We start from the raw sequence: 15,536 nt of genomic DNA, 5'->3' as shown, positions 1-15,536 counted from the left end.
AGAAAACTGAAAAAGATAACATGGATGCAAAATTAAGAATAAAAGATGAACTGAGGGGATACAGAGTATATATAAAGAGGAACAGAGAAGGACAATGTTTGTTTCTTGGTTCAACAGTACTGTAACATCAGTATAGAAGGAATGTCTTCTAATAAAGTCATTGTTTTGGTTTGTTCAACCTGTGACCACTAGATGGAGATAACGTCCTATCATATGACACAGAGGTAATTACTGAAGACTTGCTTTTATTCCTTTCAATACATAGTTTATCAGAGAAAAGCCAAGATTCTCATGATTAACTAACCTACCTTTCATTTCAAATACACAATCAAAGCTATCTCACCTGATTTCTTCTTCCCAATGGGTTCCCTGTTAAAGAAAAGAAAACATTACATGACCACACCATACATACCAAAATGGAATGGAACCAGCATACTAATAATATTTAACATAATTCACAAACTCATGAAGGTCCCACTTAAATAACTTAAAAACAAACATCAACAGCAATAGAACAGCATCCCCAATTATTCATTTCTACTTAATCTCACTATCATTTAACACGTGTACTGCTGGAGGAATTAAATACAAGAGAAAAAGAAAGGCTCTTTACCCATCAGATCTACAAACTGTCACGCAGGAGAAAACAGATCCATGTCTGCAACGCAGGCTAATGTGAATAAAAAGCTTTGAGATAGCTGATCCCGAAAATCCGGGCTGATGTTAAATTCAATACAGCATCTGCTGTGTCTGGTTTAGACATTATCCAGATAAATAGACCATCACTCCACAGCAAGAGTCAGGAACTGATTCAATGGCCAGATGCCTCAAAAAGTCACTGGTGGCTAATGCTCAGCATTTGCTCTGTTTGTCCCTCGTTATCTAAACGTCGCACCCTTACTTTATAGCCTACCAGTGCCTTCCTTTTTTCCATCTCACATCTTCCACGTCTGCTCAACCTACTGCTTTATCTCCCTTGATTGTTTTCCTTGGCAGCCACTCTGTGTCCATTTCTCTGCATCAACATCAATGCTCTCAGCCACATAAAGGATTATTGGATTGATAGAACTGTTAATTGCAGAGACCTCATCTCTGTGAATGTTTACCCCCAAGCTTGCCAATTAGGGTATTATAATAAGAAATACTCAGGGCGACCGACTAAATGGACTACAACACATGAATCTGCGCGTGCACTGCATGTGTATACTTTGTTTTCATACAGAGAATAAAAGTGAAGAAGTTTTGAAACCTCAAACTAAACTTTACAGTAAACAACTGCTCACAGAAAATCGCTCTATCCCTCCCTGTGCCTAATCTTCTCTCTGGATTAGGTTATATGACGTCCTTTTTTTCTATAACGATCTTCCTTGCATTTTCTTTCCTTTTCCTTGCCTTCTTCTTGCAACACTTCCTCTTCTGTACTTCTTTCTTCCTTTTTACTCACTGACCATCTACTTCCTCTTTACAATTGAGTTCTCCTGTCCTCTCCTTTCCTCTCCTCTCTGCTGCTCTTAAGAAGAAAGTATAACATGTCTTACTCGTTGCAGTAGATTTATAGGCCATGATAAATCTTCTCCTACAGTTGCTGTACAGCAGCCTTGTTGTCAGTCAGCCAAGCAACAGGCTGCACTAGCAGAAAGCAGTAATCCAATTTCAATAAAGACAAACCAAGGTCCTTCCTATATTCATCTGCCTCAAGGAATCACATCTCCCTCTCTCTCCCCCGTCTCTACTGATACATGCTTGGGGCTTTGTATGAGGAGTAGGGAAGTATGGGTCCTTGGCAACCTTCCCCGAGGTAAGAAAGGGGGAAAAAAAGATGTGGAGATGTGTGAGAACAAACAAGAGTGCGGACTGGGTGTCATAACTTATAAATATAGATTCATATTCCACCGACAGGCTTCGGAAACTTTTAGACACACTTTTTGTTTGGTATCAGCTTACAGTTGCCATGATCTGCTATCCTGATACCACCAATAGAGTGAAAAGTTTTCCAATATCAGAGAACACAAATGCAAACTCTTCATACAGAGGGGCTGCATGTGGAAAATAACACCCAAATCCTTGTGATAATTCCAGTTTTGGGAGAGATCTTTTCCCCCCACAAATTTACTTGAATTCACTATTTAAAGTAAGAGTACGTACACACAAGTTAGGGCTGTTTTAAATTCCAGTTATTTAGCTAACGTTCATCACATTTTATACTGAAAGTGGCTCATCTTGTCAAAAGAGTGAAGTAAATATAATCAAGCAGTCTTCCTAAAGCCTGGCCCCAGTAAAGTACTTGACGGCAGCACACAGCAGACTTCAAAGGAAGATTAAATCTGTCCGCATTATATATGACAACATGGCAGGCTGTTGCAGGAGCTCATTTCACATTCAATCTTCATAACAGCTTCTTGTCCTGTTAATTGTCCTTGGGCGTGAACCCCCAGCTGCTCACTCAGTGCATGCCACTCCTGAATGGCATTATGGCATTTATAAAACATCAGGATGTGATAGGTTTATACATAAATATAGTCACAGGCCTTATCTAGTGGATTTCCTAACAGCTGACAACACACGTCAAGATGTTTCGACGGAGAGGACATGACTACGCTGCCTTTCTGCAGCTGTTAGCAAAATTTATTAATTAAATAAAACATCTCTAGGGTCTACGGTTTGGCTGAAGGCAGCCATCCATAACCCCTACAGCCCTAAATGTAAGCTTAATAACGACACAGTTGCGTTACTTTTAGTGCTGGATATTGCGCTAATGTGTTGAGAGTGAGATTATCAAGAAACTATGTGGACTCAGCTGTGTAGAGGCTGGTGTCCGCACTCCGCTCCAGCAAAAATGCAAGCTCAGCTTTAAAAACAGGACCTATTAAGTGTGTTTCTGCTAGAAAACCCCAACAGAAGGCTGAGCGGGAGTATGAAATCATATTCATTAGAGAGTATAATGAATGTTCATTACCAGCAGATCTCGCAGGACATGGCATACCATGAGCCAGTGGAACAATGATTTACCATTGTATACAAGAGGAAGGGTTTTTAATAGTTAAGGAGATATGTGAGGGTGTGTTTGGGTACATGTGTGCTTCTCACTCCTTGGGTGGGTTGAGGTCTTCAGGTCTGGTCTCAAAAAACACTCTGACCTCCTCGCACTGGGAGATGTAGACTGGCAGCTGAATGAGGGCCTGCGTGCACAAAGATTTCAGGAAACTTAAACACACAAACTGACACGCATAATCACTTCAGTGCACAGGGAGGTCAACCAGAGGATAAAAACGGTGTTCATTTGACCTGGCCTCAAGTTTTTATGTCTGTTCTCATACTTATTTTACCCTGCAACGCTTGGTTTCCAATAGAAAGAACAAAAGCTGTATTAAAAAAATCCCAAAAATCACAATCTTCCATTCTTTATTTTTTGGTAAAATCTTTATTCCTCTTTTTAGGATCACCGGCAGCAGAGAGATGAGTCCTGACAACAGATAAAAGACAAACATCCACATTCAGTTTTCTTTATTAGTCATTACTCATGCGCAGCTATTAATTTTTTTATCTGGCTGTTTTCCACTTGCTCTCAATCAACCCTCTAAAGGGGGAGCAGGAGAACGAATAATCACCTCACCAGCTTGATGTGGCAAACCAGAAGAAAAAAAACAACTCCCATCAATGACCTTGTGGAGACTATCCCTCTTAGCTATGAAGAAAATATGCAACTCCTCCATTTGCTGGCAAGATCAGCTCAGTGCTACCCATCAAGATTCCTCTTCTGGTCTCTACCTCTAATTTTAATACTCCTAAGTGTTTCAGCTTTGTCCTTCCAGGAAGCACAGCCTAGCTCCTGGACTCTCTGACACATGCTGATGTAACGTCAGGACTGACGGATGTGGAATGGAAGCCAAAGACGTAACCAGAGTGTCCTTGTCCCATGCACTATGTTTTCCTTGTCATATGTTTGTGTTAAAGAAAAGATGAGATTTGTGTCCTCATTCCTGTTTGCTGATTCATGGTAAATATTAGGCTTCGAAACTATTAGGCTTCAAAAAAAATCTTGTGTTGTTAAGACTTTCAGAGGACCCACGCAACGTTTAGTCATGCAGCCCAGGATGTTGAGCCGTAACTGAGGTCAGAGTGCAAAATCTCTGCCTGCTGCAGAGGATGCAATCCTTAGATTTATTTCCATCCACGTGTGAGCATGTGGCTTGACCGCTCATTACAATTCTCCCCAGGGAGGAGACAAGAGGGAGGCTCAGGGTACATTACGGCAAATGGACTTTATGGGTGTTCTTTATAGAAGGCAGCATTAACGTAATTGCACGCGTGTGTGTGTCTGTCTGTGCGTGTTTGTGTGTATTCTCCAAGGAAAAATATATAATGGAAATGCAAGACCAACCTCTCAGAAGGTACAATACACTGTGGCAGTGTGGGTCAGTGTATAGTATGCTCTCACATGTACATACATATAGTGAATGTTTAATTAGAATAAAGGGCATCTTAGCCATATGTTAAAAAAAAATCTTGATGCTCATGTTATCTGCATAAGTGATTTTTGTACTGTTCCACAGTATAAGCGAGGTCTAAATAAATCTCTAAAGAGACGTTTTATGTGATTGTTTTTTATCAGCTATTTGACCTTCCCAGTGATCTCTTTTTTTCTATTTTTTTAATCCAACCTTTCATCCAACTTTGCTTCCCAATATGAAAAACAAGGTTTCATAACCAGGGAAATTTGAAATGAGTCAGTACAAAGCCTCAGCTGTACAACAGAAGAGATGACTCAGCTCTTCTGTAAGAACAACAAAGTTGTACCTTGTCAATCTGACTACATGTGGGGGTGGATGAAATGCCATTTTTGATCCTCCAGTAAAGTTTTGACTTGTTTTTACCGCTACTGCAATAACTTCTTCGCTGGCAGTGCTTAGCTCTGACATGTATGATACTGCCAAAGGACTGATGGATGTTTTAAATCACTAACAAATGTGTTGGACACAGATACCATATTGCTTGAATTTAAAAGCAATATGGTAAAGGGACTGACTCTTATTTAGTGCTTTTCACTGCAAGTCAGTGTTGCTAACATTCACACTCTGATGAACGCATCAAGAGCAATTACCCAAGGACCCTTTGGGCATGCAGACTGGAGCAGCTGGGGATTGGACCATCAACCTTCCAGTTAGTAGATGCCCTTCTCTACCTCCTGAGCCACAGTCACTCCTGGACCACATTAAGTCTCACTCTGCTTCCCTTCTGTCTTTAAACATAACTTTAGCAAAGCTTATATGCACTGAAACATTTTAAAGGCAGGCATCCTTAAACCAATAATGCTAAGCAGGTATATTTTATGGCTTTTCATACATTTGCACAACTTCAAATTTGACTGTGGCAATTCCACTGAAATTGTCTCAGCCGTTCCCATAAAACACCCACACCCTCAGACATGAACCAGCAACTCTACCCTTTCCTCCCCTACCTTTATTGTTCACATAAGTGGTTAAAGATGTTGCCTACCAGCTGCACATTCCTTTAACCCCTGATGACACAGTCCTCTGCATTGTTCATCATACATAAAAGCTTTACTCTCAGGCCTGAAGAATTGCCGTTTTTACTGGTGAAGAAGTGACCAGTCAGTTCCACCTTAGGAAGCAATTTTTTTTCCGTAATGGTTTCACAAGGGTCTTGATGGAGTAAGAGAAGTAAAGCAATTAAAATATAAGGCAGCTGAAAATCGTAAAAGCGCGAGTACAGGCTAAGTCAGAAGCAAAGTTTCCTTCGTAGAGAGAGACATAAGGAAATGTTTGTGCATGTTTTAAAGCCCCAAGTCACGCCTGTAAAATTTAACAAAAACATAGCCCGTGGTTGTGTGGATATGCTGACTGGAGCTAGCTCAGCAACGGGAAAATGCTTTGCCTGTGGCAACCACCACAACTCCAGAAGATATCTGCCTTGTAGATATGTATCCATAAAAAAGCACCTCACTGAGAAAGATGAAAATCTTTAAACTGCTATTCGACTTTACTTCAGAGGCTAAAAAGATGAGCATCAATCATGATTATTTTATATAGGCTGTGGTGGTTGCGTTCCTGTTGAAATGAAACAATTACTTGCTAGCTGTTGGCAGTTATACGGTTTAACCTCATCTGCAGTGGAGCTTGAGAATGTAGAGTTGCATGATTTTCCTTTTCTTGAGGTTAAGTGAATAATAATCTCTCTGGTAAAAAGCAATGTAATGGGTTGGACAAGGCACAAGTTTTGCATCATCCTTTTTTTCACTTATGGAATGAGCTGCGGTATTTCAAAATGACAAAACAGACACCACACACACACACACACACACACACACACACACACACACACACACATACATACATACATACATTACAGCATGCTTGCACCCTGGCAACATTCATCAATTGTCTTGCTCTAGGGGGTCATAAGGCCTACATTTTGTGTGGTGTAACAACATTCTCTTCTCATTTAGCTACATAGAAACTTTTTCCCCCCTTATACACATCTATCCCTTGAGAAAAATTCTCCTTTGGCGTGTTTCTTTTTGCAGGAAGGTCAGAGTCTACAACAGAGCACCTGGGGACCTTTTAGAACACATCGGCAGAGTGGATGCCTGCGGTCACAAAGACTTGCTCCGGGATGTTTAGCATGCCACACACCGCACAGTGCCAATTTAGATCGCAAGGGCAGCAGCATTATTCATAAAGCTGCAACAAAGTGAACGTATAAATCTTTCTGTTATGCAAATGCTGTAGTTTGACTACAAGCTTGACTTTACTTAATATAAGCATGTGTTTGGACGACTAAAAATGGGCCTGAATGTGATGGAAAAAAAAAAAACAGGGGGGGGGGGGAACCCAGCTAGCTGTGATGTAATGTACACAGATTGTGGTTTCTTTTCTCTTGACAAATGCATTTTATAACGTATATATGTTGATGCTTAGCATAAGTAGAGAATTGCATAACGAATACTCACCCTGCAGTATTCATTAATAGGTCTTAGCCTTTTCATTGCCACATCCCTGATGTGGCTCCTCCTAAACAGAATCTTTCCTGGAACAAACAAGGAAAATCAGATTTAGGAACTTAAATACTGCAACCTACCTTTACATACGTCAAGTTAACATGTGCATATACCTTAGAAAAAAATAATAATTCTAATCTTTTCCACAGCAAGTGTTCATATAAAATACACAAAAGCTATATTGAAAAACGAAACAAACAAAAACAAAAAAAAACCCCACCCAAACAAAACCTTGATTGATTTCTTTAAGTAGTGACTTAAAAGAAAAACTTGCAGGTAGACTGAAGGACAGTGAAAACCGTGGCTTTTCCCAAAATGTAGTTAGTGAATTAGCATGCAGACACAACACAGTCGCATCATCAATAACAGTGACAGCACAATGAGGAGGCTAAGGAGGTGAGTGAATAGCTGGCCTTTCCAAGTTAATAAATGATTTAGGACAGGCAAAGAGTGCCCGTTTGACAGTTTAAACACTGCTCCCTTATTCTTATCGCTAGGCACGCATTACCACAGGCACGGGCAAGCTAGTTCACCATAACAATAACAAGAAAGGGCTACAAATAGCCCTCTTTTCTATTCAAAGGCATGTGAAAAACTTAAGAGTGAATATTTTCTTCGTTCTCATTTGACAATAGACACACTGAGACATATTAATTAAAAAATACAGTATAGCAGGGCAAAAGGTTGTGTATGTAATGAGATCCTAAATGCAGGTGACAGATTACAATATTACCGCCATCAAGGAGTCCTGGTGTTTGCTTTTGAAACAGACTTGCTGACACATCATCCATCCATCCATATATAAAAGCTCTATTGTTACAAAAAAAAGTGGCTGCTTCTTTAACCCACGCAGCTTAAAACTGTTTATGCTAATACTTTTCTCTTTGTTCTGTGAATCTGAAGCATTCAAGAAAAGAAGTAATAATGAAAGGAAGGGCCAAGGTGAGACAGAAGTATAAAAGGTTGTACAAGTGTATACTGCTGACTGGAGTAGATATTTGTGGTGACTTCACACCAAACAAAAAGTAGATCTTGCACATTTTACAGAAAACTACCAACACCCAACGTTCAAAGAAACAACCTCCACACCCTACCAAACTATCCCTGCTCTCACTACAACCTACAAGCTGACTCAGGTGGTAGACAAAACAAATGGGAAACCCCCCCAGGATATTGTATAAATAACACAATAAAAGGAAGCTCAAAAGTAAGACAGTGAAGCTTACTATAATATAAAAAAAAACAAAAAAAACAACCTGCGGATGATGTCAGTTAAAAGGAAAATTGATTTGTGTGGATATTAATTTAACCATCAGGGAATAATAAGTAAAGGGGGGTTCGTCTGATTGTTGGGGTTTTCTCTGTATGATTGTAGGCTCTTTACTTTAACTTTACCTTACAATTTAAAGCGTCTTTAGGCGACTGTTGTTGTGATTTGGTATGATTACCAGATGTGTCCTTGGGCAAGACACTTCACCTGTTGCCTACTGGTGGTGGTCAGAGGGCCCGGTGGCGCCAGTGTCCGGCAGCCTCGCCTCTGTCAGTGAATTTGAATTTCATTGAAAATTGGTTGTCCAACAGTTTCTTGTTCATAACAGGCTTGAGTCTTGGTGGTTCCTCAGTTGTTCTGAAACATCCCAACCAATTTCCTCTCATCAGAGACAGCCTGGGTCTCCTTCCCAACCCTGGCAAAGTGGTAATACTGTATATCCAAATACCTTGTATTTATGTATAATTGTTTGAATGATTTGACTGATGATCTTGGAATCCGCAGTTGTTTAGAACTTTCCAATTTCTTCTTAGATCTTCACAGAGTTCCTTGGACTTTCCCCATTGTAGTGAGCATTGGTCAATCCAATGAGTGCTGCCAAACAAATCCTTTTTATGTTGGCATAGACAAGCTACAAGCTATAGTCAGTCAAGATCACTAACAATTAGTTGGTCTAGTCAAGTTAAAAGACATTGTAGAATAGTACCACTTTTTAAAAAGATTTAAGTGAATGTATGTATATATTTGAGCATATACGTTTCTTTCTGACCCTGTGTGGATTAGAGAAAGTCCAAAATAAACACAAGCTTGTCCACCCAATTTTTGTTGTAAAATCATTCCACTCTGAAGAAAGAACAGTTCAGAGAATTCATTAAAAATCCTAAATTTGTCACGACATTCATGCCCATGAGGACAGTATGGAAGCTGTACATAATTAATAGATAGCCACAGCATAGTAACTTTGGCAATTTTTTTGCTGTAATGCCAACGGTCAGTTGTAAGTTTTAGTCTACATTAAAAATGGTGTGTTCATCTCTCTCGGTGAATCCCACAGGTTCAGTGTTTGGGCAGAGTTTAAAAATGTGTACAATAAGCAATGCATCCATAATGTTTGTTTACCAAGGCTGTTAACTATTATGCTACTACTGTTTCCCATACTGCAGATAAATGCATTGCAACAATAAATAAAGACATGAAATCTAGTGTCAACGAGCGTGGTCTGATTAACAGTAGACTTTAATATTTTACCACACTGCAAAGGACAACAAGATCATACTACATAAGGGAGACTGTTACAAGTGAGATTAACTAGAAGAAGAATTAGAGAAGACATTCCGAATCTCTATGGCATTGGCAAGCTCTTGCCAGAGCAGTCGAGGGGACGCTGTCGGGACAGCACTGAAAAACTAAAGAGATTTGAAAGTCAACCCTCAGACACACTTCTCCTTCTCTATTTCTGTCTCTTTCTTCTTCTCCTCCCCTCATCACTCCTCAAGAAGAAAGTGTTCTTGAAGGTTTTCCAAAGCTCTCTGGGGTCAGGAGAGAAGCACTGACTCAACACTGCCTACTTTGTATGCACGGCAGCTCATGGATGCAGCCGATGAAAAGGGCTTATTTGGGCAGGGTGGAATGCTGCTACCCTGGAGCCATGGCTGAGGCACGGTGGACATTTTGGCAAATCTCAGAGTCAGTAGTGACCAAAAGTATCAAACAGCTTTTGTTTCCTGGGAAAACTGAGCAAACTAGATGGAGAAAAAAGGCAGGCTAAGATGGCCATACATAGAGAGGTTATTGTTACCTCACCCAAAGAAAGCTGTCCTCAGAATCCCTCACATCTTAATGACTACATTCACCAACCCAATTAGCCTTTTTGGGGAGATTTTGAGCTGCTTATACTTTCACAAAACACAAAAGGACTTGGGATCTTGTGACAAAACTGTGTACTCGAGACTGTATTCGGATTTTACTTGACACGTGCATATACCGGTATTCAGTCGGGACTTAGTAAAAATAGGGTCAGTCTTGAGGAAAAAATAAATTAAGTAAGCAGCAAAAAGGCATATATTTTTAATTTTTAAAAAATAAATACTATTCTCTACCTATGCACACCAACGGCGTGAAAGAAAATGTTCTAAATCCACGTGTTTTCATACTACATGGAAATTTTCTGGACTTTGCTTGGACATGGCTTATATCACTTTAGTTGCTAAGAAAACTGAGGATATTTCTGTGACTTATTTTTGTTTTGTAATTAAATCGGGCTTGTACAAAATGACTTGGCCACTAAGGTTTTAAATAACACAACGTCTAGGCGTGTACGGAGTATAAGAAGAAATACTGATTTGCGCCTATGTTGTAATTACTACACAGGTGCACATTCCTCCACAGGTTTTCACTATTTTCACTATTTTTCAACCTGACTCTGAATGGTGGGATTAACACATCAAATGTATCATTTTATCTTTATGTCATTTATTAATCAATCTACAAAACCAAGATGGCACCATCTATCTAAAGATAAAGAGTTGACTTCGTAAATGAAAAATACATAAAGTTATGTATTTATTGGACTTCTAACATATTCCTTCCAAAGGCCAAAATCTGACCTCAGAGTAAAAATGCTGTCAATGCTTGTCAAAGAGAAGAAAGCACAAGTTCTACAGTGTGTACTCTTACTGACAAACCACTTTGCTGATGCAGAGATACCAAGGAGTAAAAACAACTTGGGGCCTTGAACAAACCAAACCAGAAAGGGAAAACCACTTCCGTACCTTGTGAGATTGGCCCCCGTCTTTTTTCCAGACTTTTGCTTTGTAAGTGAATGTTTTAGGGTTTATTTCCCCTTGGCTGTCAATGAATACTGTGCAGTTCAGAAGACTGTTTGCTTGGGATCCCTCTCAGACAGAGGTCCGATCTGATGCTAGTAATGGGCCTTCATTTGAATCTCCATGTATTCAGCCACTCAGGATAAAAACCTTCATATAGCATGCAAACAGCTCCACAGCAGCATTCCTAGAGGACGTCCCATGCAAATGTCCATGAGTCCAATCAGACCTTTACTTGTGGTGCCTTAGCAGCACCAAAGAAGCAGCACTTTAGTGCCATCCTCAGCGGCACTAAATTTATTCAGGCAATAAAAACAGGAAGCACACGCTCAGAGTTCAATGTAGATGTTTAATGCATCAGTATGCAGTGCTTAGATGTAAAAAGGATGGTATGAAAAGCAATCTTTTAAAAAAAAAAAATCTCCCTCTCCTTCCTTTCCTACTTAGATTTCATCAAACGGGGTGAATGCATGTGTGTTTTTGTATGAGCATCCTCTCAATGAGTTCCAGACTTGCATGGGCATTTAAAGAAAAAAAAAAAAAACCCTAACCCCCACACATCCCAAGCCTGGTGGGGGAGATGTGGGTGGGGTTGACATTAAGGATTTTCTTCCTTTCATAAAGGATTACTTTCAGCAGGATCTCAAAAGTTGGTCAAGTACACCCAAAGCCCCTTTTTCAAAACAAACTTTGTTGCCATTTGTATTTGAGAAAAAAAAAATAGTGAAAACTAAAAAGAAGATATTTTAGCCAGTTCTCTCAATGATGATTCAGCCAGGAGAATGATGGAGCTGAGTTGGGATTATCATAATGAATATGGAGTATAACATTCAGATTTCTGTTAAAAATACATGCAACACTGGCAAATAGTCTGTTTCTCTAAAAGGCTCCAGCACTGATTCACATAGATGGTATAATGTGTCTTTAGGCCATTTGCTGAGATAATGTGGTTTAGTCCAATGCTTAAAAAGTACATGCATTAAAATATTCTTGCTTAGTGGCAGAAACAATATGCTTATGCCCAACACCTTTGCTTCAGGTTGTTCTAGTTGGTTTCTAAGCGCACGTGTAAAAGATTAACTCGGCTTTCCTCCAGTTCATTTAAAGGTCATCATCAGTAAGTCATTGCTGCCCAGTGTGTTTGGTTGAAGGATCAAAGGGAGCACACATAATACAAGGACGTGACACTGCAGCAAGGACACGACACAGGAGTTCAAAAACCTTTCCGTATTATAAGCACATGAGCTGTGGTTAAATCGCTCTGTGTGAATCAGCCCTTAAAAATCTAAACTTTGTTGATTTAATTCTGGCCGATTTTTCCCTCAATCACTTTATGGACATCTCATTCTGTGCCTTTGCACTTTACCTCTGTGTTGCATGCTGAATCTCTGTCAGTATGTCAAGACAGCGATCCTTAAATGTGATTTTGATTTTATGGAGAAAGTGACAGGGAAGCAAATCTGGTTGAGTAGGGCCGGTAGGAACTGACACAGGTTTGCGTGACCAGACTCGTCAGGACATAAATGGAAAACTAATGGACTAAGGACGCCTCGGGACATTGAAGTAGAGCTCGACACCTTCAGCTTTACACAAAGGGACAAATTCACGCTGCACAACCAGTGAATGTCAAACAAAATGATGAGCATGACCCTGGTTTCCTGATACACTGTGGTTTGGGAAACGTGGGCCTTTCAACTGAAAACTGCTGAATGAAAGTAAATTTTTGCTGTCTGCACACATTTGAGGTCCATGACGAAGTCACAGAGCACCCAAAATAAGTGGTCATGATGGGATTTTCAGGAAGGACTCTAAAAATAGCACTAGAAGTGGATCACAAGGCCTTCAGAAGACAGCCTTGAAGGGAAGATTAGACAAATTTAAATCAGGTAAGTTTAATTGGGATGGCCTGTAAAAATGGTGTATTCTCCATTTATTCCTAATAATGCCCAGTTATGTGCCATTTCTTTTTTTTCTGTGATTGGTCGTTGAGGGACTGTGTGTTCAACTCTTACCTGGCAGGAATGGAATGATCCGGCGCTTAGGGTCTTTCTGGCCTCCCTCCACTGGGAATTTGTCCAGCAATTCCATCTGAAACGCGATGATTAATCAAAGTTATTAGCATGTAAGGTTTTTACATTCTCACACACGCAGGATACATACACAGGACAGCTGAGGGTGGTTAAGAGAAACTGATGATTTTTTTTTTAACAAATCAGCAGTTCCAACAAGGAATTTGGCCAATAAATGCAGATCTGCCAATAATTATAAATGTACTGAGCAGATGGTATGGTTTTCCCCCCTCTACTTCACATGTTGCTGTAGCTGTAGCTAAGGAGCACCACCGCTGACATAGTGGAACATTTCCTTTGCCATGATTTTTAAAAGGCTAGAAAGCAGTGGCAGCGAAGAAGTTCAACAGTCTTATATTTACCTTACTGAAACTCAGCCTATTCTTATAGCTTTTTTTTCTCCTTAAGTTAAAACCTGAAATCACAAGAAGGTCAATCCAAAAACTGGTTCATAAAATACAAGCTTAATTACAAATCAAAATACTGTGCTACAGCAATTTAACTAATTTACTCAATAAAGCTAAATCTGTATTTTATATGATGAAAACGAATAAAAGGAACCGAAAAATGATCCCTTTCATCTACAAAAGCAGGAATAGTAAGAGAACATGAGTCAAGCAAGTTACTGGAGTTCCGTACTTTCTTGAAATGCATCACAAGACAAATAGTCAGATGCTTAGTCGGTGAATCAGTACCACCTTGAGTAGGATTGTATAAACAAAAAGATGGCCTGACATAGACAAAAGAGACAGAGTGAGGGAAGGAGACAGAGAAACAGAGAGGAGCCAGTACCCCACACACTGTAATTGTTCCCATGTGTCTGACTGCGAGTGCAGACACGCCCCAGTCCCTGTGTCTACTCTAAGACTTGTATCTGCTCTGTAATCAGAGGCAGTCAAACAAGAAAAGGCATATGGAGCGAGTCAAGTCATCTCTTCAACATACCATTTACATCATGCACTCAACATCAAATATCCATCCTCGACAGGGGTGAGGATGACAGGCTAAGGCAGAGGAGAGGAAAGCTGCATATGGTTTTAACTTTCTAAAAATGTGGTTTTTTCAGTTATGTGCTATGGAGTTTATCTCAGTCATGTGTTAGTATTGTATAGATAAACATATGCAAGTCCAAAATTCTACATTAGGCACTTTATTTCTGTGCCTGTTCCACTGCACTCGGAATACAATGAATATATTCATTTATTTACTTAAAAGTTCATTTCAAAATCTAAAATACCCCCAACCAAATCTATGTGCTTCTTCACCTGATAAAAGGTGTTTAGAAAATATTATGATTCTCCACAATTTAAGGAAAAATCCTGCAAACATTCTGTAAAGAAACTCTTTAATGGAAACACTGAATACAGTTTGACTCTCTTGGTCTACACTTTGACTCCAAACAACATATCTTACGTTCATTTTGGTACAGATTAGAAATATTTCCAAGGTCAGACCAATACTCTTCAATGACATACTTGAACATCCTATCCATAACCCCGCACCATTTTCTCCTGTTTGCTGATTATTCCCACTCACTGCATACGTGCCTAACTGATGTATTTAACGGATTTCAGTTAAATGCAGCCAGCAAGACAGATAACGCATTACTCCAGTCCTAGCAGAATTACACTGCCGTCCCATTCACAACACAGACGCATTTAAGTTTTCATTGATTACTTGTAAATCATTAGATGAAATGGCCCCACTTTGTAGCTCCAAAGTCTTAATGCCTTATTCTGCACCCGAACCCCTCAGATCAGACAATCATGCCAATATATCTTGCAAGATCCAGACCACTGTGTAACAGGCTTCCTCTTAAGCTATTAAATCAGACTCCCTGTTAATAATAATAATATTAATAGTAAACTAACACACCAGTAACGGCTGCAAGCATCACAAGTGCTCTGAGGTCTCAGTTGAACAGAACTCTACATTGTCTACATGCTACATTCCCAGGCTATTATGATCCTGCAATCTTTTAAACACTGTTATTTCATCCAGCATTTGCTTGCAGATTTACAGTCACATAATGTTTCAAGGGACTGTAATTTGTCTTGTCTATGTCCCTTTAAACCACATCACCAGTATTTAATCAAAAACCAAATAAAGACCTAAGAAGCTCCAGACTGTTGAGCATGAAAAAGGTCCATGAACAATTGTTGCTCTCTTTGCCTGTCTCAATAGTCCTGACATTCTCTGACTCAGTTCACTGCATAATTAAGCCTGAAACCATTTTTTAACCCTTTGTGGGGAAACTGTTCTCATGGCAACATACTGTTACCATTCACATTTGTGGAGTTCTTTAACCTGTTGGTGTTTTTTTAAGTATTTAAGTTAACCACGGTATTATGCGA

General features: G+C 39.6%; 1 protein-coding gene across 4 annotated transcripts in view; it reads right to left on the bottom strand.

Annotated features, from left to right (window-relative positions):
• sh3pxd2b (SH3 and PX domains 2B) overlaps positions 1 to 15,536 on the bottom strand; it is a 33,807-nt gene that overhangs the window by 9,900 nt on the left and 8,371 nt on the right. For all 4 annotated transcript variants that reach the window (XM_080866243.1, XM_080866244.1, XM_080866245.1 and 1 more), the window contains exons 3-6: positions 13,126 to 13,201; positions 6,971 to 7,047; positions 3,088 to 3,179; positions 344 to 369 (exon numbers count right to left, since the gene is read on the bottom strand). In XM_080866243.1, coding sequence (XP_080722369.1) covers positions 344 to 369; positions 3,088 to 3,179; positions 6,971 to 7,047; positions 13,126 to 13,201 — 271 coding nt within the window. The remainder of the gene's footprint in view (positions 1 to 343; positions 370 to 3,087; positions 3,180 to 6,970; positions 7,048 to 13,125; positions 13,202 to 15,536) is intronic.

The sequence above is a fragment of the Rhamphochromis sp. 'chilingali' genome (genome assembly GCF_963969265.1).
Source record: "Rhamphochromis sp. 'chilingali' genome assembly, chromosome: 19".
Classification (NCBI taxonomy): domain Eukaryota; kingdom Metazoa; phylum Chordata; class Actinopteri; order Cichliformes; family Cichlidae; genus Rhamphochromis; species Rhamphochromis sp. 'chilingali'.
The sequence above is the reverse complement of the archived record's forward strand: the minus strand, read 5'-3'. Positions and strand labels throughout refer to the sequence as shown.